The sequence below is a fragment of the Myiozetetes cayanensis genome, unplaced genomic scaffold (genome assembly GCF_022539395.1).
Source record: "Myiozetetes cayanensis isolate MyiCay16 unplaced genomic scaffold, myiCay2020 scf20-37, whole genome shotgun sequence".
NCBI classification, from domain to species: domain Eukaryota; kingdom Metazoa; phylum Chordata; class Aves; order Passeriformes; family Tyrannidae; genus Myiozetetes; species Myiozetetes cayanensis.
In genome coordinates this window covers 5,685,161-5,711,977 of record NW_026087412.1, presented here as the reverse complement: position 1 = coordinate 5,711,977, position 26,817 = coordinate 5,685,161, and the positions used below count along the sequence as shown (strand labels likewise).

Below are 26,817 nucleotides of genomic sequence, written 5' to 3'. Positions count from 1 at the left end.
CAGGGTAGGCCAAAGAAATTCAGCCAGGTCATTATTGGATGGCATGAGAGCACATCCTGCCAAACCACTGACACAGTGGAGCCACTGCATGAGACCAGTGACACTGCTCCTTCCACCAGCCCCCTGCAGAGACCTCAGCACTTTAAACCCCAAACCCAGTTCAACCCTGACTGTGCTCCTCACAGCTTGGCTAAGCAAACCACCAAAGCCCAGCAAATCACAGACACAGGCACGATGGTGGGATGCAGCTTTCACAGGAAAGAGCTTCTTCCACTTATTCTGGTTTAAATTGCAGTCAGGAAGGTACCTGAGAGTGACCTGAATGACACTGTGCTGTGCTTGCACGTGGTGACAAGGGGTGCCTGCTCTGCACCATGGGACTTGCACATCCCACCTGGCAGAGTGGAGGATGGAGGGGAGGGTAAATCTGTGAGCAGCCCCAGACCCATGAGCCCTCTTCTTCACATCTCCCTTCAAGGGATTTGTTTCAATACAAACATGAATATTTGCATTTTACAAAGTATGAGACAGGCAGAACAACAATTCCTCGCTTCTCCTACAGTCCAGCTTGCTCCCCTTTGGTGAGTCTTTGGATTAAGTCCCCTCACCTTTCATTGCTCCATCCACCCTGTCTCCTACTCCGGGCACTGAGGAGCCTCCCTTAAAAAATCCTCAACTCCAGTTTGCAAGCAGAGGAGTAGCAATTCCTTCCATTTGCATCTTGCTACTTACAAAACACGTTTTGCCACCTTTGTGCTTGGAAGGACACGACAAACATGCTCAAAGCTTGTTCTGCATCCTGTACCCCCATTCTGTCCATCCCCTCCCAACAAGTCCAGCTCGGTTAGAGCCTGGTGTGCCACAGGCTGGCTCTGGGCAGCATTGACCTCCAGGACCACAACCCAACCCTTCTCGCTACCTCTGCGCCCTCACCTTGCCATCTTCATGATAGACAAAGATGTTCCTTGTGCTGTTGTCCTTCAAGTAAGTGATCTGCAGTCCGTGTGGGTTCCCGATTTTTGCAGGCTGGAAAGTCGCATTTAGGTGTTCGATCTTCATAATTGCTTTGGGTTCTTTTGCCTGAAAAACACAGCTGAGTGAGCAAACACCAGAGAATTGGCTTTCAAACCAGAAAGCAGTTCACTTGGTCAGAATGAACTCCTGATTGAGGCCATTAGCTAAAAAGACCTGATTCCCAGCCCACAAAACTACCTGGTGATGAGATATCAGAGACTTTGCTTGGGCATCAATGAGCCCTTCCTGCCAGCCTGGAAAAATAATCTGTTCTGCAAAATTCAGCAGAGATGCAAAAAACCCTACAGACTGCTAACTGACAGGCCAGGATGCTTTCTGCATCTCCAGCACCCACAGCCAGTTCATCCTTGTCCCAAAAGATGGAGGATTATCCCCCTTGCCAACATCACACCCAGGTGCTCAGCTGGCAGGGACACCATGTGCATGTCCCCATCCTCTCACATGAGCCACTGGCTGCTCCTCCCCTTGCCTTCCAAACTCAGAACTTGCTTTTCAGAGGGACAAATATAATCCTTACAGCCCATCTCTTGGGCGGGTTAGGCCAACGGAGAGCCTGGATCAGGCCCCCTCAGGCACCACCCCAGCTGCAACCTCTGTGGCAGGCACCACCACAGCGCTGTTCATCTTCTTACAAAATGTCTTTAGAAGTTTACCACCTTTCAGGACTGCACTGAGAAGTGAACCAGCAAGTGTGAATGGGACATTACCACAAATACAGATCAGGCACTTGGTAGCACCAGTTTTAGGGCACAGCCAGGGGCCAGCAGAAGGTCGTGCCGTGGTGCCATGATCCCCAGCATCACGCAGAAGTCTTGAGCTGGCAGACCTGTTAGTGCCACTTTGGGAACTTGGGGACTTGCCATGGACACACAGCCATCGTGGGTGACCACGGTGGGGAAATCCCAGCACAGAGGACATGTCTAGACAGTGCTGTTCCCACCACAGCTGTGGTCAACAATGAAGCAAGGCAGCTTTAAACTATCAGAGCAGTCAAGGGTGACTGAATGGGGCTGCTGGGACTTTCACTTCTCCCTCAGTAAGGACAGGCTCTCTCCTCTCCATGAGATGGAATTGCACCATAACACACCAAGCTGAAGGAGGAGACGGTGCTGTCAAAGCCATTAAAAAGTGTGGGTGGATGCTCCCCTCCTCTGCACATTGTGGCTCATCACAATACCATGACTACATCAGTGACTTGAGAAAACTGGCTGGTGGTTTGGCCTGGGCTGCTCTCAGCTGTGATGTTCAGGGGAGACTCAAAGGTCAGATAAAACACCTTGGCTTCCCCCAGTACGTGGTGCACAACAGTGGAGTGTCCACCCATTCATCACAAATGCAACTTTCGTGGTTACAGCTCCATTTCTCACACAGTAATGAAATGTGCTCTGGGGGAAAAGACCAATGTTTCCAGACTGCTTGACATGGGAACTGAAAAACAGGGAGCTTTCCCTCTGGATTGGATGCCATGCCATGCAAAGGAGGATTCAGACCCCAGTGATCCCTGTGAGGTGGTGGCACCTTCAGCACAGGCTAACCACCACTATGACACTCATGTCAGCTGGATGGTGCAAAGCCAGAACTGCTCAGCTGGGGCATCTCACCATGACTGTGGTGGTGGAGCATGAGCAAACCTTACTACAGAGAGCAGTGAGCTGTACCTGGTGCTTTTGGCCTGGAGCAACTGGGGATTCAGTGCTTACAGAAACTGTAGAAATAAACTGGTGGCCCAGGAATCCCATGTTCAAAGATGGTCTCACAGCTCTGCACAGAGCAAGGCCAGGTACTCACGTCGTTTTTGTTGAAGTACTTCAGTGCACCTTCTCTCTCTGACAACACGAACTTTCGGCTTAAGAACTGCCCGTTGTCGCGTCCTCTCTTCCACAGAAACCCTTCTCGGTACCCTGCAGCAGAAAGGAATGGCTGAGAACCAGGGATAAAATCCTCTAATTAAAAAAAAGAGTTGGGGTAAAGAAGAGATGAGCCCTGACTTCAAAACTAAGCAGACCAAGCGTGTGGCTGTTTTGCTCGAGACATGAATGAAACAGGCCTTCTGCTTCAGCTTTGCCCTTTCCATTCCACCCTTGTTCTTTGCCAACAGCACGTGCTTCAGATGTCCCTGCTCTGACACTCAATTTAAGACATAATTATACAAAGAGTCCCACTGAAATTGTGTTTCCTTTCTTAAGTTTCACCCCTTTTCAATTTTTGCTACTGGCTCTCAGGAATGAGGATTTCAAAGTTTAAAATTATGTTTTATAACAACTTCCAAACAGTAGCTAAACTACCTTTTTTTTTTCAATATGTTACATTCAGTAATGTGCCAAATGGTACATTAAAGCCTCTCTTCACCTGCCTGTTACAAACCAGTGGTGTGCAGAAATTCCTCATTCAGCCAGCTTTTCACTTGTCCATCCTGATACAGATTTGATTTAAACCACTGATGAAAAGATGCAGAAGAAAAATCCCTCAACTAGTTCCTCAACATTGACTCTACAGCTGCAAGCAAGATAAAATGTTCCCATGACATAAACCCCAAAAGCAAGAAAAAATTCACACACAAACTTCTACTGGACTTACGAGATCCTGCACCAAATACTTTCTCCAGTTCCTCAAAGAGCAAGGGGAAACAGCCAAGGAAGCCAAGAAAGGCCACCCAAGGGCAGCTGTGCAGGAATGGCCCAGGCTGATGCGCTGACATCACCACGGTGGCAGAACCGCCGGGAGCCGAAGCTCTGACTGACGCAGAGTCAGACGCTGCTCCCTGCCAGGCTCTATCAGCAAACCCACCACACAGCCTAAGGCAGGCTGCACACGATGGAGCTGAGCAGGAGTAACATCTCTCTGACAGGAGACAGACAGGCAGGAGGTGATGCCCAGCTGATACGTTTATGAAATGCGAGATTTGCTCAACGCGAGGCAGAGCTGCTGCCGGGGCTCTGACGGCTGGGGATGGCCCACTGCTCTCCTCAGTGGCACCACGTGAAGCTGTTTGCTCTCAGAGTGTGTGGTTTGGAAACCAAGGACAGGTGGTTTCTGTTCCTGAAGGGTGCTGGGCTTTAACGCAGTGGGAGAGTACTTCAGAAGTCACTGCTATTCACTCCACTGAATGGCAGGGATGATTTCAGAGCCTCCCCACTGGTGTTTGGGGAACACTGACATCTCCTAGCGGGATGGAGAGAGCTGGGCATAGAGGAAAGGACACCAGCATCCAACAACAAAGAGGAAAGACAACATGAGAAGGACAGTGACATCTCCAAATGCAAACAGGGGGCAATGAAGAAGGAAAGCCCATCTTTTCTTTCAGGAATCCTCACCTGGGCTTTGCTCAGCTCCTAAGAAAGAGCACGATGAGCACACAGAGCTCAAGCTCTCGGTGGCTCCACCTCAGAGCAGCTCAGCTCCACAAGTCCTGGCTCTGGGTCTGATCCGTCCACTCATCCTGAGTGTTTCATTATGAACATCTGAATGGCGAAGAATGCTGCAGACATTCCTGGTAAAACTTGTTCCCCACCAAAGCACCTTTTCTTTGTGATTATTCTTAGCACTTGAGGGATGATGAAAAAATTGTTCTGCATCTCCCCAAAGATGACCTCAAATCACTGCAAATCTGTAAAGTCTACCTAATGTCCACCTGGCAGACGGGCACTGTAACAGCTGCATATATGAAGGAAGGGAAGCCCAAAGAGGTTTGATGAGCTGCCCAGGACAAGGCTGTGAGCCAGTGCTGATGTCAGGCGGGAAACCCTGTTTTCTCTGCCCTCTTACATAGGGACATTTAATTATTTTGACCTTCTCTTTCCAACATTTTGTGGCAAACACAGTATCCACTCCACAGTATCCTTCCACTCCAAGGAAGAATTAAAAAAACACAACAAAACTAAAAGTTATCCCTCACATGCCAGCTCTTCACAGACAGACTGCCTCAGCAAAAGAGCTCCTCCTGGCTGCTCTGACAAAGCCAGCTGCTGATTTCAGTGTTCTTCAGCACAGATTTCTGCTTGCTTCTTTTCTTTTTTTTCCCTTTTCCTCTCCCTCCCTCCAGGGCTGCATCCTTGGGAGCTGCTCCTCTGCTCTGCCCAAACCTGCTGCCTGCACCCCTGTCAACATCCATCAGTGCAAACCACTGTGAACTGGACTTGAACCCAACATGAACCCAAACAGGTTCCCCGGGCAAACAGTGTGTCAGCAAGACATGTCCTCAATGTCCTGATCTAAAGGGTTGTGAAAACAGCTAGAGAAGGTGCTGAGAAACAAAACTGCAGGAGGCTGAACAGGCAACAGATCTCAAACCAGAGGGCATCAGATTTGGACACCAAACCCTCTCTTCCTTGTCTCTGGGGGCTGAACCACCTCAGCAATATTTAGAGTTCTCTGGCCACATCCAGATCTTCCTGGGTGGTGAGGCCCTGGCACAGGTTCCCCAGAAAAGCAGGGGTTGGAACTAGATTTAGGTCCCTTCCAACCCAAACCATTCTGGGATTCTATGAAGGCTGTTCTGCTTATGTTGAAGCTGAACAACCACTAGCCCTGCAACACCTGCTGATCACTGGTGTTAGACCGTGCAGCATCATGTCACCAACACTCTCCCAAGGCCCAGAAGGAGGGATGCAGTCACCTGCCATCATCCCACTGATCACCAGCACCCAGCTGTGACTATAGAAAGGACTACCTGCTGGAGAGCACCTACAGCCACCCCTTAGAAATACCACTCTTGCTTTGCTAACACCGCTGCTGCTTGGATGTCCAGTTTTCTGCATCACTTCAGCTGCCTGCCAAGGAGGAAAATCAATCACTTGCCTTTGCAAGCTGCTCTGGCACAAACCTGTGACACTTGCAAAAAACCCACCAAGCAGTTGAGACAAAGTTAGCCGACAAATGGCATGCAATAAGACCTGAAACCACGCAGCCCAAATGGGTATTTTTTACCTGTTACATAGTTTCCAAGGTAAAAATGAGGAACTGGTGCTTCCACACTCACTTCATCACCACAGCTAAAACTCTGGGGGCAAAGAAAACAGGATCACCCTGTTGGTTGATTGAAAAGAAGATAATGCACGGCCTTGTGCCAGCTGGTATGCTGTGTCACCAGGTATGCTGGTGTCTGAGGTGCCTTCAAGCCAGGCAGGACCCACTGGGTACTCTGGTGTAGCCCAGCCTTCTTGCTGTCCAAGAGGCTGCAGAGGAAGCAAGGGAGAGGACTTTCTATCAAGAAAATCTGATGTAGCCCCCATCTTTCCATCTGACTTCTGCCAGCACTGGGTTCAAGTTCCCCATTTCTTAAGAAGAGGGATATTGCTACTTCCCCACCTCAGAAAGCTGTTACGGTGCTTAGTTAGTGACGGGGGTTTTTGGTCCCTGAGAATGTGGATTGTAGGAAGTACCCAGAATTACTTGTTCAGTTTTAGCCTTTGTTCTCAGAGAAGAAAAAAAACCTCCCGATCCAATGGATCAGATCCACTGTCTTGCAAAAACCATGCATGGACTTTGCTTCTGTTATCTTAACTAAGGCATTATAAGCTGGCTCCTTGGTTTCTTTGGCACTTTATTTTGCAGTTTCACGTGCAATACCATACCCAAGCCCAAATGCATCACTGTGTGGTTTCTTGCCTTCTTGTCTCACTGCAAGTCAAAGCATGGGAGGCTGAAACAGGAGAAAAAAATGTACTTGTGCAAGTAATCCAAGGGTAATCCCGTTTTCCTAGAGTTCAGGCAGGGCATCTCCTCCTATAGAAGCAGGTTTCCCTTCCTCTAAGCAGTTAAAGTGTGTTGACCCCAATTCAGAGCTTTGGAGAAGATTCAGATGCAACTCCATCACTTTGCTGCTGAAATTGCAGGGTCTGTATCTCCACTCCTCTGTGTGTCAGAAGCTGAGCACTCTGCGGTATTAGCATTGTAAGATGTTAATTAAGGCAGAACGGGGCATAGGTACTCACTAGACATGATGTGCCCACCTTTTCTGAGAGGTTAAGGAACTGCATAATTATTTGGAGCAGTTGAGTGGTGAATCCCTGACATCCCACATCGCCTCTGACCCCGATGTCACAACCTCCTTTTTAAACGAAGAGTCTGAAGGACACTCCTTCCAAAATAAACCCCCACCATCCATAGTCAGAGGGCTGGACAGAGAAGGTGGCATATTCTCCAGTTTCCCTGCAAGCACTACCCTGCTCTGCTGCACAGCACCAGCAGCTTGCTTTTTTGCCTTTGTTTTCCCTGTCTGCAGCTGTGCTGAGGAGCTTATAACTTCCCTGCAAACAATTCTGCAGTCATCCCCAGATAAATACGCTTCCTGCTGGTCCCATGTTCAGCAGTGCAGAGACTGGGAGTGTTGGAGGTGTCAGCATCCCGATGCACAGGAGGCAGAGGGCACCCAGAAAGCTTGCTAATGAGATGGGCATCCTTCCCCCAGGGGTTCTCCTGCACTGACCAGGTGAGGAGCCACCAAGAGCTGCTACTGCTCATGCACAGGTCAGTGCTTTAGAAATCAAGGCCTCAGCAAGGAGCGAATGAGGATGCGCTCAGGGATCCTGCAAACCAGTCTCTGCCCCCAGGACACCTGGGAGATAAACTCTCGGTGCACCTGATGTAAGGTGGGTGCCTGGCATGTCTCACCTCACATTCTCAGGCTTGAGAAGGGAGTGATCTCCCTTCACCTCCCTTAAGAGGACTTAGTATCCCCTGCTAAGACAACACATCTTTATCACATCTCACCCAGCCAGGCAAAGGAGCCCAAGACCTCCCTTGTGCAGCACCCTGACACCCACATCAAACACTTTCTCAGGCCCGCACAGTTTTAGAGGTGCAAGTTTCCCAGCTCTTAAATCAATCAGTCCTCTCTTAATGAGCACTTAGCATCCAAATTACCTTTCCTAAAGGCCATTTTGCAGAGAAGGTTTCCTGTTGCCATCCAGTCTGCCTCTGCTGCCTTCCAGGAGCTCATAAAACAATTATTGTCCCGCTGCATTGTCGAGCCTCAGCTATGGATGCAAGCAGCTGATGAGATTGATTGCTTCCACAATACCCAATTAACCCACTCACTCTGCAAACGATTGACTTAATCAAAGGCAATTAGCGCTTGAATGGCTGCATCAGACAGAAAGCCAGGATTTAGCAGATGATTCAGATAACACCATACAGACATCTCCTTGGCCTTATGAGGGAAAACACCATCACTAATGCTCAGCTCAGAGCTGGAAGTAGATGAAACCTCAGGTCGGTGGTGAGAGGTGGCACAGAAAATACAAGGGAGAAGGAACACACATTTCCCTTTACTGATAAAGGGGAATTTGAAAAGCACCGATGTTCCCCTTTTCCTCCTTTTTCTGCTCATGCAGGACCCAGAGCACCAACCAATTGACCAGACCTCAACTACCGACTGTCATGAAATGGTACCTTTGGTCTCTGACAGCTCTGCAGACTCAGTCTCCCAGGGCTGGAGGTACAGGGCTGTCTCCCATTACCAGTCCTCTGTGCAAAGTCAAATATGTTTTACAAAACCACCTTCAATACTGATTTCTTCCAAGGCATCTTCTCCCACAATGTAAAAAAAGATGCCCCTAAAGAGCCAGTTTGGAGGCAGGACCACATCTCTGCAGAAATACAGGTGTTAGTGTCCTCAGAGACTGTTTTTCCTCTGGTCAAATCACCCCAAACCAGCACAGCCAAAGCCATTCAAAGCCTGAGCATGGCCTAAGAAACACAGGTGCCCTGAAACAGAGGACAGAGACCACTTTAGAACATGTGTAGAACAACTCCAAGGCTGAAGCCAAACATGGGAAACAAACTCTCCAGATCACTGCAAAAAGACATTGTCATCTTGCTTCATCCTGAGCAACAAAAGCATTGTAATAGAAAAAGGTGTTAGTTCAGCTACCCAGCTGCTCAGATCAATGTGGAAAACGGAGCCAAATGCACCATCTCTATGGAAAAAAAAATGGGGCTGAGCTTAAACTGCGCATCAAGATCCTGAGTATGACAGAAAGAAGACAAGGTCTGTCCCCACACACATGTGGCATTTAAATGCAAGGTTGGTCCCTGGGTTTCCAGTCCCATTTAATGTCATTATGAATACTCTTCATTGCTGGCTCACAGCTGAAAATCCAAATTGCTTCCAAGCAAAGCCCCAATAATAAAGCTGAAATCCATTAAGCCTGTGATGTTTGCCACTATTTAAATCTGATTAAAATTGTACATGACACCACTAAGCCGAACAGTCAGAAAACACTCCTGTCAGGTCTGATGTTTCCCCATGTAATCCAAACCCCCCCTTCTTTCACCGGGTTGTCAGCTAAAAGGAGCCATAATAAGAGATCATGTACCTAATCCAGCTTCCTAAGCTGTTTTTAACTGGTTTCCTTAATCACATGTTACGATTCCCTGCAGAGCAGCTCTCAGGTGACAAAGACATTAGCACAGTCATTCATACTCCCGGAAGGTATCTCAGACGGGATCACTTTTCCCCTTGTGCCCACTGAGTGTGGGAGGAAGGAGACACACCAGGTTCCTCTGTGGAGCCAGGGAAATCATGGCATCGGGAAGTGACAGCCAGTGGGCAAGAGACTGCTCAAGGTAAAGTGGTGCAAAGGACTCTTACCAGAGAAAAAACTTCTTTTAACAGAGTGATATCGATCTCCCAGTGAGCACTCACCTCCCCTGAAAATGCTGCGTGGGAACAAATATCAGGAGAAAACACCAAAATATACAATTCCCAAGTCTTCACCTGTCTGCTTCAGGCATATCAGGTTTGGTACAGAACACGGCCACATCCTCCCTTTTATCAGTTTATCTTATAATTGACCATCGACACAGTACAACTTCCGTGGTAACTTAATTACTGAGCAAGTGTTTACATATTAAAGATAAGGCCATAGCTGACTGCTGCAGAGCAATTCGATTGTATCTGCCGGGAGATGTTACAACCTCTTGCTACAGAAAATGTCTTTACTGGAAGCCTTGCGCTTGCGTTATTGAGAATTGAATCTAATTTTACTTGGAAATCAAATGGTTCCTCTTCGAGTGGCATCCCTGCATACCCACCTGGGAGCTGCTGGCTGCTCGGAGGAAAAACCCCTGCTACAGGTAAATAACCTTCAGGTTTTGATATTTTGAAGCCAGTCTTTTATAATAAAAGGCAGATGAAAGCTGGGAGGTTCCCAGTGCGATGCTCATCCCATTTACCAGCACTGAGTGCACTCGAAGCCTGATTGAGATGGAGAGCTGGGCAAGAAAACGTTTAAGGACAGGCACACACTGCTAAGTCATAACAACACCCGTACAGCAGTTCACTTCAGGTGCTGAATTTTGAGAGCCAAACCACTCCCAAACCACAGGGCAAGGATCCTCCTTGGGCAAGGTACTAACACTTAAAAAACCCCTTGCTGCAGCCACTGTGAGTTACTTGCACAGAAGCTGCACGGGAAGATGTTCTGCAGCTTTCCCTCCTGACACCTGGAGGAACTGCTGCCTCCATCCCACACCCATCACCCCTGCCCTGCACAGAGCTGGTCCTGCCTGGACATCTGCAAGGCAAGGGAGAACCCAGCTGCAGCCCTCGTGTGCAGCTGCAGTGACTCCTCTGCAGAAAGCAAAGAGGTGACACCCTGGAACAGCTGGGGATGAGGAGACTTTTACCCTCCATATGCACCACAGATGGGCTGCACCAACCTGCTGCTGGGGCTCCAGCTCCAAACACCTGCAAAGCACCGGGGGCCACCTGAAGGTCTGGATTTCACACAGGCATCCTCGAACCCCAGATATGGGATCAGGAGCCTCCAAGCCCTGAATAGCTCTAGATCTTTAGGAGTCTTTTACTCACACCAATAAATAAAATGTCAGCCACTTTAATCCCCCAACAGAGCTTTACAGAAGCCAGCAGAGAAGTTCACCACAGATTTCAGATGGGTTTAAGACCCCTCTGTCCAGGGCATCCTAGAGCAAAGCATTTCCCCCACACAGGCAGCATTGCCACAGAAACACAAATCATGGAAACCCATTCTCACGTGCACATAACATTCCTCTTTCTTTGCTTTGAAGAGAAATCCAAAAGGCTTAAAGCATATCTGCTGCAGTGCTAAAGGCTCCTGAATATCTTTTATTGAGCATTCAATACATTTGCAGTCAAAACTTTATGCAGGAAAGGAGGTGTTGTTTTTTTTTTTTTTAAATTTAGGACTCGTTCCTCTCTTGGCTGCTGGTGTTACAGCTGTCCCAGAAATCAGCCAGTACAGGATGCTCTGGCAGCTGTGCTATCAAGGGAGGAGCATTTGGCAGCACAGCCGCAACCTCCAGGTTGCACAAGGACATTTGCACACCTTGATTTTTCTAAAACTATCATCCCCCCCATCCCCTGGAGCAGCATAATCCCACTTAATGAATTCCTGGAATTATACAAATCAAGGCTAAATTCTGTCCCAATAATTCACTGACCAAAACTCCCATCGACTTTGCTAGGCTAATTTTTTTTCTTCCAGCCTCTGCAATGCGTGAAAGTTTGAAATTCACTCCCTGTGGAGCAGCCTCCTCGTCTTTTAGGTATTTTGGGGATATACTGTTTGTTACTGCTGTGCCACATAACCAATGTCCCTCATGGGCTGTCCTGGTTATGAAACTGGAGGTGGCTGCTTTGTCTGCACCTCAACTGCAGCAGGATTTATAAAACCAGTCCTATTTAGTCAACTGGGGAGCCACCTCCAAGTCCAATTTCACTGTAAGCATCCAAGAAGTGGGGTGTGGACAACTCCTCTGCTGCAGAGGCTTCCCTGCTGCATCAGAGGTTTCAAGGTGAAACCTAGAGAGGGAAAATGCAGGTGGAAATGGGCTGATGTTGGGAAGAAAGAAGCATCAGCAAATGCTCCCACTTTTGAGTCAAGGATGATCTAACTCAGCTACATCTCTGGCAAACTCCAGAAAAAGACATGACCTCACCCTGGAAAATGTTCTTTATCTGGTGAGAGACAGAAACCTCCCGACCCTGCACAAGTCTTCAACGCAAAACGGATCTTTCTTTAGTGGAAATTTAATTAAGCTAGGACAAATTGCCACGAAAACAGCCTTTTCCACGTCCTCTGCTATCCTGTTGCTTCCTAGTCACTCCCTTCTCATTAGCAGAAAAAAGATGCCTCAGCCTTTTGGTCCTGTGTCACTACACAAGGAATGTGAACGTGCACAGTATAAAACCACAGAGAAACACCAGGAGACCCAGGGCACAATAACTACCTTCATAAAGCATCAGAAATGGAAAGGGATGGTTCTATTCTTTCAGTTTGTTTATCATCAAAAACATGGAGAACCAGCTCTCTCCATTTGGTATAGGTCCATTTATTGCCTGGCAAAAACCCTGCCAAGATTACAAGAACAGGCAGCCTTAGCAATATCAAAATACAGTATTTCAAGGTGGTTGACCTCAAATAGGGAAAGCTCAAGGACAGGAGAGAGTAATGGTAATTCTAGCTGGGGTGTTTCACACATTATTGATCTTATAGTCTATCCTCACCGGGTGGCCTGACTCTCCCAGGGAACACCCACAGCTCAGGGCATCGCCAGGGAGCATCCAGAGCACACCCCAAGACACAGGCGGCACATCCAGCTGCCAAGGGAATCCAAGGGGTGGAGGGGCTCAGACCATCTCACCCATGAGAAACTGCACTAGTTCAGCAAATTCAACTGACCTCAAACTGACCACAAATTAAATGCTTTTGGTTTGAGTTGACAAATGTAAACATTTCTGTTAAGGATGATTCAAAATGAAACAACATTTCTTAAGTGTGCTTTTTTGAGAGGCCAAAAAAAAAAACCCCTAATGAAACCTTTTGCACAAGGTGCTTAGAGAAAAAAAGGCCAACCTCCAACTACTTAAAATTTCATGGGGCAGCCCTTGCCCCTTTCAGCAAGGTTCACTCCCACGTTGCTCTGCTTCCCCTGCAATGAGCATCACTGCTGCCTTCCTTTTTGCACAAGAGCTGCTGCTCTCTGGCTAATTATAGAAGCTGGATCAGAGCTATGCTGAAGGCAGCTCGACAGAACCAGCTGTTAAAATTACAGCTGGATCCTAAACTAGCTGTGAACATCCAGCTTTAGCTCACAGTGGTGCTACCCCCTTCCCAGAGCCGGCTGCCAACGCCTTGCTTGGCCAACTGCTCCTCCTCCTCCAGGTTCAGACCCACAGGGCCTCACCTGCAATTTCTGGCTGCCTAAATGCTTTTCTGCTTTAGGGGAGCTGAAGACATCAGAGTATTTCTCTTTGCTAGATGTTTTTCTTCCTACAGCAGCTATCTGTAAGATCCATCACCGCCCCATCACTTTGTCACTGCAGTGTTCATGGATTTCCTGGAAAGTGTAACAGCAGTCATTGGCCTCTTGCCATGGCCCAGAGAGATAGAAAAAATAAAAATGCTCCAAAGTTAACGCTAAAAGAAAGGCTTTTGCATTTGGAGCCCTTTCCTTTGCCTTCTGGTGGTGACTATGAGAGGTGCCTCCTTAGCAAGGCTGGGAAATGGTGCAGCATCTTCCTTTGATTCTCACAGAGCCTCAGGAGGAGGCCGTGCTCTTTCAGAGGGGTTGGACCACGTCTGAATCAGCACTTTCAAATGCTCCTGGAAGGCACTGAAAGGCTGCTCCAGCTCCTGGTCATATGATGAGAGTTCTGTGGAGACGTCAGTGCATCCTGGCACAAGAACAATGCCACGTGTGGGTCCCTGCCACGGGTCTGCTCCCCTTGCACAAGAAAAAATAATAATAAGACAAACACACTGTGATCTCCCCTTGCATCCTCCTCACGAGCTGGGTTTGTTAAACAGCTCTTTGATGTGCTTTTCTTTAGTGCAGCAAAGTCCGTGTTTGATGTTTACATCATTTGTACTGTGGAGTTGTTAACATGGAGTGAGGCTGAGCAGGACCCACCACAGGCAGCTCCCCAGGAGGGCCCATTCCCTCCACAGCCCTTCCTAGACCCATCCTAGAGGATGCTGTTAGTCTGGCTGGGGATTAGATGTGCTGCTGGTTTCTTGAGTGGATTTTTTCAAGTGGATCCCTTTCCTTTCAAGGCAATTTAGCTCAGTATTTTTTCACCCTGGAGACAAGCTGTTGTGTCAGTTTTTGCTCTGCTCTGGATGAGGCTGCAGAGAGCAGAAGTGACCTGAACAGCATCACCCCCTACCTCATCCCCTTCCTGTGGTAGCAGTGCCAGGGCACACAGGGGAAGAAGAAGTAGGTACTTGTTTTAAAGGAATGACTGCATTTCCATCAAACCTCCAAGGAGAGGATGGGGAAATGTTTCTTGGAGCAAGTCCTGACAGGCAGTTGTGTAATGTTAAAGGATTATATTGGAAAGACATGAAAAGGAGACTTAGCACCAGCAAAAGTGTCCCATCTGCTTCAGCTGAACATATTTTTGACTTTCCTCTTTCAACCATTTCAATTTTTTCCAGAGCCTTTCATCTTCAACTATTCTTCCCTATTAGACAAAAGTTTTTGGGAAAAATAACTAACCCAGGCCTTAGTCCCGCTTTTCCATACCCAAAATCCACAGCACAAATGCCAGGGCATGGACGCAGATGCCAGACCTCACTGGGGCATCATGTCCTGCTCCTGGGGCTGCAAACATTGCACCTGACACATGCCAGGTGCTGCACAGGTGAGGACCCATTGTGGGGGCTCAGACCCACCAAACAAGGCATCATCACCCAGGGTGTGGGGAGGCAGCAGGACCAGCACTCACCAAGCCTGGCTCCCAGCGTGACTCACATCCCAGCTGATGTCAGTGCCCAGAGAACAGAAGCCTCTCTGTGGCTCTGGCAGCATGAGAAGGAGGTTTCTGTGCCAGGCAAGGTTGCTCACTGCAAGGATGCTTGTGCTTTAACCCCCTCCCGACAACAGCACATCAGCCTCCAGTGACCTCGATGCTGGGCTGGGAGAACTGCAGGGTTTGGAGTTGTCCACTGGACACTCACACACCCAGCCCTCTCGTGATAACCTCTGGACAGGGGCTGCTTTTCTAGGGCATCTATGGAGCACCCAGAGCACTGGATGCAGTCTGCACATGATGCTCTTGCGCACCCTTGAAGTGCTAAATTCTTATGCTCCCTTGAAAAGCAAGCTGTGATGAGGTTGCATCCCTTTTGGAGAGGGCTAGAGCCACTTAGCCTGCCCTCCCACATTCCTCCCTGCATCCCTCCCTGCCATGCACCCCACGGCTCCAGTGACCACAAAGAGAAGCATCGGCAGAACTTGCACAGCACCAAGATCATGGCAGGCTGCAAAACTCAGCCAAGAGGCCAAATTCCCCAGTACAGTCCCTCCCCAACCATTTCACTCTCTGGCACACTGAGACAGGGCAGAGGTCCATGCCAAGGAGGCGCAGCATCCCTGTGGATCTCTAGGTCTATGAGGGATCTGCTTTACAGGGATGGGAAAGAGGGGCTAAGACAGAAGTACCAGAAAGCATCCCTCAGTGAGGGACCTCATGACAGCTGCATTTTCCCGGCGCACGCTGCTGCCCTGCATCACAAAAACAAGTTCTTCCCATCAGCGAGGGACAGAGCAGAAAATTACTGAGTTTCCCTCAAAGCTCAGCTCTAATACTTGAGCCTTTCAAGCATCAGAAGAGAATTTAATCCATTTTACAACTAGCATCAGATAACAGTGACATTAAAAAGCAATCGGAGCCAAGCAGCAACTTCTCTTTGAGGTTAATAAGTAGAAACAAATTAACTTATTTCTTTAGATTGAAAATTCCTCTCTACGGACTAAAATCAAGGCCTGCTAAAGCTTTTGACAGCTCTCTTTGCCCATCAGCCACATCTGCATTGAGGTTAAATAGAGATTTAGACTCACAGAAACTTCAGAAAATCTCAGACCTTTGGATCGAGGTTACAGATGTAGCCAGTATTTGCAGAAGTTCAACTCAAAAATGTTAGAAGAGCCAGTTATAATTAGGCTTTTTCTACATTTCTATATATGGTGTAAATTAGGAGGCAAGTCACTGGCACTGTGGGAAACGTGCCAGCAAAAAAACAGAACGAGGGGAAAATAAAACTCTTTATTTGCATGGCACAATTCACTTTACAGGCGCATAACGCAGCCAGGGCTTTAAAGGCCATTTATAATTTCGCAGCATTAATGTGGCACTAAAGCTTTTATTCTGGTATTCAGAGCCTAATGTGACTTAGTGTTTATAAAGTGGCATTTCAAACCCCACTGCTCTCACCAGAAATGTGTCCACGGCCACCGCTCGCTTTTGGGCACGTTAATGCAAACCATAGCAACTGCTCTGCAGAGATTCCTCCACTGCTTCAGACACCAAACAGGTAGCTGAGGCTATAAAGTGATTTTTTCTCAGCGAAGTGCCCACGGTCCAATTACGAACCGCTGCGGGCTGCCACCGCAAATCAAGTGACATCGACTGGCGGAGCAGCTCCGGCATCCAACATTCCCTTCGGCATCCAACATTCCCTTCGGCATCCAACATTCCCGGGGGCTGCCCCGGGACTGCGCTGCAGCCCCTCGAACAAAGGGCGGGCGGAGCAACAGCGCTGACACCGACGGCTATTTTTAGCACAAGGAGATGTTGTAAGCTCATAGGGGACTGGGGGAAGGGAGAAAAGGTTTTAAGGGAGGAAAAAAAAAGAAATAAAACCGCTGAAGTGTTTCTCTACCTTGCCGGGTCAGAGGAGGGGAGGCAGCGCAGTGCCCCGCACCGTGGCCAGGCACAGCCGCCCTCGCACCGGCAGACACGCTGGTGGTTCAGGCACAGCGTGGGCATGGTGGTACATCACTTCAGACATGCACCAAACCCAAATCAGCCAAACACCACACACCTCCTGAAAGGCAGTGGGATGCTCCTGCACACCCTGCAGCACCCCGTGCCACACAAGGCACTGCTGTCGAGGGGCGAGCTGGGCAGGTGACCTTGCTCTGCACCACCACTACGCTCTCCTATGGCACACATGGTGCCTGGACAAAGCCCATCGACTTGCTGCGGATAACCCTCAAAATGGTTGCTTTTATCTCATAGTTTCTCTTAGTCCTCCTGTGAACTCGGTTTCCTAAGGAACCAAGGCTTATTCGTCTGTCTCTCCCTCTGGCTTCTCAGCATCTTGGATAATTTCAGCCAGATGTGGCTTGCTGTGTTGCTAAACACACCACTCTCTCTTGCTTATAAAGCAATGGGATATAATTTACACACTTCAAAAATCGTCCTCATCCCTGTGTTTTGCAGAACCACCCTTGCACTGCCTCTTTTTCTCTGAGGGGCTGGCACCTGTCTGCTCTCACCTTACACTCAACCACACCACCATCCTCCTTCTCTGTGTTTGTACAGTGCTTAGCACAGCATCACCTTGGCACCCTCAGACCTTCACCTGGGAAAAGCCAGGAGAGCTGCCCTGGAGTTGGTGGAAATATAAAGAGGAACTTTGGACAAGGATGTGGGCTGCATTTGGGGGAAAAAAGAACAATGAAATAATCTTCATGCTGGTCTGCATGAGAGAAGCTGAGACGGCAGCTGGCTGCCATCCTGACCACACACATGAGCTGGCTCAAATCCTCCCCAGTGCTACAAGCAGCTTGTGGGTTAGCTGATAACACCTTAGCAAGAACAGAGTTTCGATTCAACTGTTTTACTCAGCATGGGTGTCTTGTGTCTCGTCAGCCAAGATGCCACAGGAAGCACCTACGGCACTTCTCCCCACTGGCAAGGAGCTGTGTCACACAACAGCTGTGTGTCACCCTTACCAAGTCACTCCCACAGGGCATCTCCCTACCCACAGCACTATGCTCTGACCATGGAGCAGCTCCGATGGGAGGGAGCACTGTCCCACATCAAGACTTTCAGACAGCATAAACCATCACAAGCATGGATGGAGCAATGCAGATTCACCCCAGCCAAGGCAGGAATAGGGCAGGGGAAAAAAAAAAAAGCTACAACCCACCCATGTTCCCATCTGGGACCAACCTGCTGCCGTGATCCTGATACAGCTGCAGTGCCCTGAGCTGAGACTTTGCTTTTTCTTTAAACCTTCTCACCAGCATCCTTGGCTCTTTTGGTTCAACTGTCCTTCCCTGCAAGGGAGCTGCAGCCAAGCCCAAGCAGACTGTATTGCAAGGCAGTGATTTATGGGCACAGGTAAGCCTGTGTATGTGACAGGCTCCTGGAGAAAACATCCTCTCCTTGCAGCCAGCACACTCTACCATTGCTTTATCCCCACCAGTCTGCAGCATAAAAATCTTACTGACTGCAAGATGCCCTGTTCCCTGAGCCTGTAGGCCCTCTCTGCTCTCACCCTCTCTTCTTGCAAAAACCCACAGATCAGAGCCACCCACCATCCCACCCACACAGTGTCACCTCACCTCCTCTCCCCATGCCACCTCCACCAGCAGGTTTTACTGCACGTGCTTGCAAGGCAAAGAGAGGGGATGGTTCTCATGTGGCTTCACATTCCCTTCTGCATGAGCATCTCCTTAAAGACCAAGAGCATTAGGAGATTAGCAAAGGGCACCAGGAGCCCTCAAGCTGATGCTTCATTTCCCTGCTCAGTGCTTCAGGCCCTTGGAAGTGCAGTAAAACCTGTGCCTTTTCAGGCTGCCATTAGCACCGGTTTGCTCTCTGGGTGTGCTCAGCCCTGTAATTTGCTTCTGAGGCTGTGAAAAAACACTGCAGAGATGGTGTTGCTCTGACACTCTCAGCTCCCCACTAGCCAGACAAAAAGGGGTAAGAGACAGCAGAGGATGAGGTCTGTCGGTTAAAATAATTGGGTTTTAACTGCAACACTGCTCACTGTTTTGTCTGATCGGGCTCAAAATAAACTGCATTACATCACTGCAGGTCAGACTGAGCTAATAAGGGTCTCTTCCTCACACTGAGAAAGGACGTTTTTGTGTCCCGTGCATTTTCCCTAGTGCTTTGCAGTCAGAGCTCCTTCCAACTGTGTGAGTGCAGGGGAAAATTAATTCAGACTGCTGCCCAAATTGTGCAAGAGCCTCATGCAATGGAAAGTGCATATTAACAGATTTTACTATTTTGGGGTGTTATGTCTCATAATTTATTTTACCATCAGATTTATGGACAAACACAAAACAATGTATAAGCCAAGTAATCCTTAGGGTGATGACAAAAGATAGTACAAGCAAATAGGTACCTTCAGAGAAATGCTACCCTTAGTAACTACCTGAAGAAACCAGAGCTCATCTGAATAATGACAATAAGGTTGAAGTAACACCACATTATCTTGCTCTGCAGCCCAATGGGCCATCCCACCCAACTACAAAACTACCAGTCAGATAATCAGAGAGTCCTTCAACTTCCACGCCAAAGGATATGGTTTAAATCTTTAGCTGGTGTAAATCTGGATTCCCCCACTGTTTTCATGGGACCTATGACAATTTATATCAGCTGAGGAGCCCCAGTCTCCCATGACTAAACAATGAAAGCAGTGAAGCCAAAGTTCAAGGAGAAAACAATTCCCTTTTGCTCTCTCTTGGCCATGTGCACGTTCCCATTCTCTCGTTCACGGCCTGGGATGTGTCAGAGCAGCTGCACCTTGACCAGTTTATAATATCATAGTGCTCCAGGCCTGCAAATACTGTTGCCTTTTGCTTCCTCCATGTCTGCCTTGGTTAGAATAAATCCCTTTGATTAAGAGAAATAAAAAATAGTCAAGTGAATTAACTTTCAGCAGGACTTTTGGGAAGCATCACCATAACTGCTGTCTGCCAACAGCAGGGGAAAACATCCAAACTTCGTAAACTGATCAAAATATTTTTAAAATTTATCAAACCTTGCAGTTGCCTTGAGATACGGATCCAGAGTTTGATGGCAACTACAGCCATCCCCCATTTCTAGGAGAATTCAGCACCTGTGCCCCATTAAACTCTGTTAAAAGGGACAATTAGCTGGAGACTGACAGTAATTTCACCAGTTCATTTACCAGAAGGGATAAAGCCAACCTGAAACACGTTAATGTGAAAGTCTCAAAACTGTTACCGTTCTGTGCCGTTGTGCAACGAACGTCCTGCTATTGGAAAGGATGTGGCCATGGCGTTAATTGGGATTGCTGGGGTGTAAATAATGTTTTGTTTCATAAAGTCTGGCTAGGGCAAACAAATTATTTAGCTCACACTACAGCTGAATGAAGAGCTCAAATGTATAAATGGGTGTATCTAAGAATCGATAGTGGATCACCGAAACATTTAATCACTGTTTTACTAATCTCTCTGCACCATCTGAACTCAAACTGACTCCTCACACTAAAATCAATGGTGCTGACATACTCATTAACAACAAAACCATCAGAGTTTGAAACACTAACTGGAGGTAGAGGAGCAGAAAGCCACGGATGGCACATGGGCTTGTGCTCCAAGGCTTCCTGGGGGAGCAAGAGACTCTCTAAAAACTCCCTTACAGGAATTTTCACTTCAGTCTCCTACTGAGGGTAAGAGGCTGTGACTACACATACAACAGCACATCCCCAAGACAGGGCATCTGATTTAGGGACTGAACCCAGAGGCATGGATCCTCCTCCCAGGGCTCAGCTCAGCACTGAGGATTTCTGCACGTGGGAAGTGTCTTGGTTTCCCAGTTTTGTTTCCCAATTCTGATTCTGCTACCTCACACCACTCTGTATCTCCTGAGGCAGATGTTTCCCAGAGGTTTAGGGGTTAGGCAAGGTGCCTTTTGGGGCATCTGTTGCCTTTGCATCCCACACTGCCTCGTATTTATACCCTTCCCCAGCAGCTGAAGTTTGCTGCATCCTCCTGCCAGGCTTCCCTGCACGACTCTCTCAGCTCTGACCTGCACAACTGACACTCCTGTCCCGAGACTCATTTCTCCTAAGTCTGTCAGTTCGGCTGTGATAGCTTCTGCTTGGCGTCTACAGGCTCCAGACAGTCTCTCCCCAAAGGATATTCTGAAAGACATTGAATTTCTGACTGGGGTTTCGTCCGGCTGCCTGGAAAAGGATGTTTCTCAAAACTACTCAAATATAGCATTTTCTTATTTTTAAATGCAATTATTGAACAAATATCAGAATGCAAAATAGCCCCTGGGACTGGAAAATGGAATTAAATCTTCCAACAAACACAAGAAAATGGATACTGACATCTCTATTAGCAACAAAATGTTTCATGCTCTGAAACTGGTAATCTAACACTGCTCCAGGGAATTCAGAACGGTGAGAAAAAATGGTCTGAGACAGCATTAGGAAGAAACAGAGATAAACATACACTCTAGTGAGACACTGCTGGATGTGGGGTGGGCAGGAGGGCGCCCTGGCATCGGTCCCACCTCGGTGTGTTCACAGACAGTTCAGGTCAACAGCAGAAAGCAACAGCCCAGATCCTCTGTTGTTCCCAGAGAGAGCTGAGCCCGGCATACCCAGGCACAGCAGGTCCAGCCCACACAGGGTGTGTCCTCTGAGCTGCTGGTGTGACCACTGAGCTGTATCAACATCCCCAGGCAGCGAGGAGGGCAGAGCCAGGGCGTGTGGTGTGGCTGAGCTTCTGCAAGCACCACGCTCCAGCCTGTCTTGGAGGGCTCATGGATATCACTGGGATTCAGACTGGCTTTGATGGCACTGGTTTGCACCAGCTGGGCAAACTGGTGTTCCAGCACCACGAATGACACAATGCCAAAATAGCCCCATTTCACCCAAAGGATGCAAGAACTGTCCCAACACACACAGGACAGGGTGTAGTGGCATCCTTGGCAGTGCTGGGTTAACGTCTGGACTCAATGATATCAAGGGTCTTTTACAACCTAAATGATTCTGTGATGTTCATTGTGCTGCTCTCCTACGGGACACAGGATTTTCCCCGAGCTCCCTTCTCTGGAACAACCCTGGAAAACAACCAAATCCCAGCATAACAGCCCAAGAGCTGAAAACAGCATCATCAACTGAGCTGCATGACAGTCTGGAAGAGGGAGCACTGTTTGGCACAGGGTGAAGGACGGGTGGGCAGCTACCCCTGGGGGCTGCTGTGGTGCAGCAGAAGGGAAAAGCTGGCACTGGAAGTTTGGTGTGTGTTTCCCCAGCTTTGTTTTGCTGTAACACCAACCTGGTCTCCCTAAGGAGGAACCACATGGACAAAGACCCCCTTGGAATTTACTGTCCAGAAGAATCACTGAATGACATCCCAGATGCACAGGTCATCTGCACAACTGCTGTGCTGGATTTTAGCAACAGGGCAATTCCCAAAGACAAGATACAACCAAAAATCACTCATACACAACCTACACAATACCCAGACTGCTTCCCTTCCCCTCCTCCTCACGAGAGCACTGCTCACTGAAAATGGCTTAGCCCCTTCTCTTCTGTGCTGTATTTAATGGCTTTTGAACTTCAAAGAGAGGGGAGAAAACCCTGTCCCTTCACCATGCAGTTAAATATTATGCAGCCACATTACTGAAGAACACCTACAAAATACACTACTAAAATAAACTCCCCTTTGAACTCTTCTTATAATATCTTTCAGAATGCTCAGAACACACTGCCCTTCTTCCCACACAGCACTGAAGCACCTACTTCACTTTAACCAGGTACACGCTCTTCTCAGAGTCGAAAGGACTAATCATGTGCTTAAAATGATGCATTTGCCTCAAGTACCTGGTTGAATCTGAGCTTTTATATCTAGTAGTTGCAAGGCAGAAATTAGAAACATTACTCCTGGGTGAACATTATACACACACGGGCAGATACATTCCAAAATTGATTATCTAAGAAATCAAACTATTTATTTTTATTGTTAACAGACCACGTCCAACTCCAGCAAACTGCTTTAAGAAATCTAAAATAAAAATCTGCATAACGTTCTCTATATGAATATGGATACTCCCCACACACTATGTGTGTGCCTCATGTATACAAAATAGCAGAGCAGAAATGCTCTAAACATAAATTGAGAATATATGAGATAAGACTTTAATTGTGGTTTTCATATCAGCCAAATGCTGGAGCTACCTGCATATTATTAGTCTTGAAAAGCATCATGACAATAATATTTTAACCTTTAATCTGTAGCACAGTCTTTGCTAATAAAATTATCCCAGAGTCATCCAAGCACATAGCTGGTGTCAACTACTTATTATGCAGAGTAAATTAAATGCCACTTACATATAGCACAGAAATACCCAGCTAGTTTCAAGCACTTTCATGTGGTCCTGAAACACAGTTGAGCCCTGGGTCTCCTCTTCAAATCCCACCCTTCTGCAAGAAAATCATCCGACCCACTGCTCTACCAGCCCACCAGAAATGAACCCACTGGCACTTGGTCTCACTTGCTGTTGGTGAACAGCCCTTGAAAGTCAACAGGAAGACTCTGATTCATTTCCATCAGGTGTTAAAATTCCCAGTAATCTAAATCAAATACAGGGAATGCCAGGAGGGATCTTTAGCAAAATAAACACACTTACTCCTCCTACTTAAAGACATATGAGCAATAACCAATATAAAGAACATATGAACAGAGGCAAAGAAAATGGAAGGTGCTGGACATCAAAAATCTTATCTGTCAAAAGTGTCTTTCACTACCTGCAGAGTAAGGCTCCTGCTTCTCGCTGTGAATGAATTCTTTTCGCTCATATTTGGCTCTGATCCACTGTTCCCGCAGCAGTCTGGAAAAAAAAATACAGAGAAAAGGAAACATGGTCCAAGATACACTAAGGAAGAATCCAGAACCGTTAATTCTTCAGTCAAAATACAACTGTGAATTAGAAGTCTTCTAAAAATTGCATCGTACAGCCTGGAGTCAAGGGTTTCTTCTGCTTACTGTTGGACAATAATTACTCATTTAACTGTATATCCAATTTTATTGGAAACTTATTTAATAAAATGTACAGATTTAGCAGAACAGCCCACTCCCACCCACCCACCCAATCAGACTGTAAAAAACCCTCCCTCACTATATGAACTATTTTAAACCTAATTTCCTCAAATCACATTCTTCAGTGAACAGGATCAGTAAATGAAAAAAACCCAAAAACTACAGACAAAAGAGGAATTATTGCCCTGAAGCCATCAATACAGAAGCAGAACTTGGGGTTGCCTGGTGTGATGCATGTATGTGATGGCCTTCTGGCAGTCAAAGATGCAGAGAGAGCATCTCCTTGTCATGCATGGATGGCTATTCCAAGAAATTGTGATGTGTCAGGTTAAAATTATACTTTTAGTGACCAAGGGAAGCCCCGCCCAGGTATGGGTGATACCTGCTGACTTGGAGCTTGTTGCAGGGTGTCACACGCTTCCCAAACTAGAAACAACATAAAACAACATATCCCAGGCCCTGGCCAACCTCTTGGAAGGAACTGGGATGTGTGAAAAGTGAAAAAGCCTCAAAAAGACCAGGAGAAAATGGATGGGTGAAGATGTAAAGGCTGGAACACAGGACCAAAACACTGCAAGGTGGTGAGAACCCACCTGGCCAAGCTCTTCCAAATTCATAGCCTATACTGATAAGTCTAAGAAAGCAATCCATAATGCATAGCTGGAAACATGATGATTAAAAAGTTCCTTATTTTTAATGTTGAAATGATACCAATGATTATACACCAAGACCTTAACTTACAAAAACTTAAAAATACTCCAAAGATTATAAATACATTTTATGACATTTTATTTTAGTATGAGTGCTGGAACAAATTAAGTAGTTTTGATCTAGAATATGCTAGAAATTCCTTCAAGAACTGAGTGCAGTTAAAAATGGTTTAATTGCCCTAGAACCCTAAATAGCCCAGGGAAGCAGAAATCACACACAGAAATAAAGGCATGTGTTATCCCAGCTTCACAGCAGACATTTCAGAGCAGCCTACACCAAAGACAGTAAATGATTCCCCACCATTGGGTGTGTTCCATAAAACCATCACACTTCAAGACATCAGCTTCTCTGCCAGTGAAAACTGTTCATATGCTTAATCACCTTTTCTTTTTTGCTGATGCAAACTCAATGGTATCTTTTCAGCAGACACATCCCAGAAATGCTCAGAGAAGACAAACATACCAACACTGCTTACAAAAATTCATCTGCAGGTACAGCAAATGCATTTAACAAGTCTTCAAGGCACTATCCAGTCAGAACTGTGGCTGTGATTGGTTTCTTGGTAATAAAGGAGGAAATAATTACATAGACTTTGTTCCACCCGTTGTGTCATCTCCTTGGTTGGGACACCAGCCTTCTCCCCCAAGGCTCAAGGAGCACCATCGCTTCCCTGCACCCAAACCCCAACTGTGAGCTTCTGCTGTAACAGAAATAATGCACCAACTCTGCCTTCCCCCTTCTGTTTCTGTTTCCTTTACTGATCTTTAGCTGTTACACATCTGCAAGTTTGACTGTGAACTCTGGAGATGAACACCCATCTCCTTTCTATTGCTACCCTGTGCTGTGCTCTGGTTTGAGCACAACCCATTTTGAGTTCATCTCAGGAGGTGCAGGTAAGCTTTGTAGAATCCTAGAATGGTTTTTTTAGGAAGGGATCTTAAAGGTCATCTACCTCCAACCCCCCCGCCATGGGGTTGCTCAAAGCATGCCCCTCAGCATCCAAGGGGCTATTCTGGGTCAAGCAGGATGCCCTTTCTGGATCTGATATCCACAATATGTTAGTCTGCACGCATAGGTGGCTGATGACCCAAAAGCTGGCACCAAAATTCCTGTTTCCATACGGTCGTAACTCATCAGCAAAGCCACCAAAATTTAATCATAAAATCAACACGAATACTTAAATTTGCTACCCTTCTTGCAATTTTTCCAGCCCAGCTGCTGTGGACAGCTTGTTATCACCGAATCCAAACTTGGACCTTTTCAACAGGATGATTAGGGATTGAACTAGGAGGATGAAAATTCACACCACCCTCGGCTCCCGCTGACGTCAGTGGATTCAGCAGGAGCTGCAGCTGCTCCGAGTCTCCGAGAGTCAGCCTTCCAGCACGGATGTTTAAATACAGTATAAATTAAGATTCATGTGCAGCAGTGGGAAAACACCCTTTGCTGTATGATGCAGATCGTACAACAGACACACTCTGCTGGGCTCACGCCTTGGGGAACACTGCTCTGCAGGGACTGACTTCCCCCGGCGCTGCCAGCAGCGGTGGTTCAGCATCTCCAGAGCTTTTGTGCAAGACAGCACACGCTGGGCAGCCACCCGGGGCGCTCTGAGAAGCTGCAAAATGCTCTTGATAACCTCTCCCAGCATCTGGCCCTGAGCACAAGTGGCCCCAATGGCAACTCCCGCGGCACACAGGGCTCCAGCCGTGCCGCTTTCCCAGCGTGCAGAAAGCGCTTTCTGACAGTTCACACACTCTTCCCCTTTCCTTATCAACACAAACCCAAGCTCTTTAGCAATAATTTCCCAAAACCCAAGAAACGCCAAGAGCAGCCCACAGTTAGGACAACTCAGTGCAGGGCCAGTAGCTGCAGCTTCTGCTCCAGTGGTTATTTATAGAAAGCAGAACAACTCCAGCAAAAGAAACCAAAACAAAACCCCAACTAGGGCGATGAGGAGTCCACCAGCTCCCTTCACTGCAACAGAGAAACTGAGCAGGGACTTGACCACGCTCACTCTCAAGACTAGATGCAATGCTGCCATAAAAAGTTGCTTTTGATCCTGGGGTTTACCCCCAGTTTCACTAGCACAGGTTTGATGAATCCAAACAGAAGCAGGAATTTGTCCTGGTATCTACAGGCTTTGAGAGCGATTGGAGGGCAGGGACCATCCAGAAGACCCTCAAACAATACAGGGATTGTATGAAAACAGCCACTGTTTTCAGTGGGCTGCAGACCTGATCTTAATTTCATTTTAAGTAT

General features: G+C 47.4%; 1 protein-coding gene across 1 annotated transcript in view; it reads right to left on the bottom strand.

Moving 5' to 3' along the window:
- Positions 1 to 26,817, bottom strand: part of ADAP1 (ArfGAP with dual PH domains 1) — a 49,080-nt gene that overhangs the window by 5,594 nt on the left and 16,669 nt on the right. The window contains exons 4-6 of the mRNA XM_050317428.1: positions 23,553 to 23,635; positions 2,824 to 2,936; positions 934 to 1,080 (exon numbers count right to left, since the gene is read on the bottom strand). Coding sequence (XP_050173385.1) covers positions 934 to 1,080; positions 2,824 to 2,936; positions 23,553 to 23,635 — 343 coding nt within the window. The remainder of the gene's footprint in view (positions 1 to 933; positions 1,081 to 2,823; positions 2,937 to 23,552; positions 23,636 to 26,817) is intronic.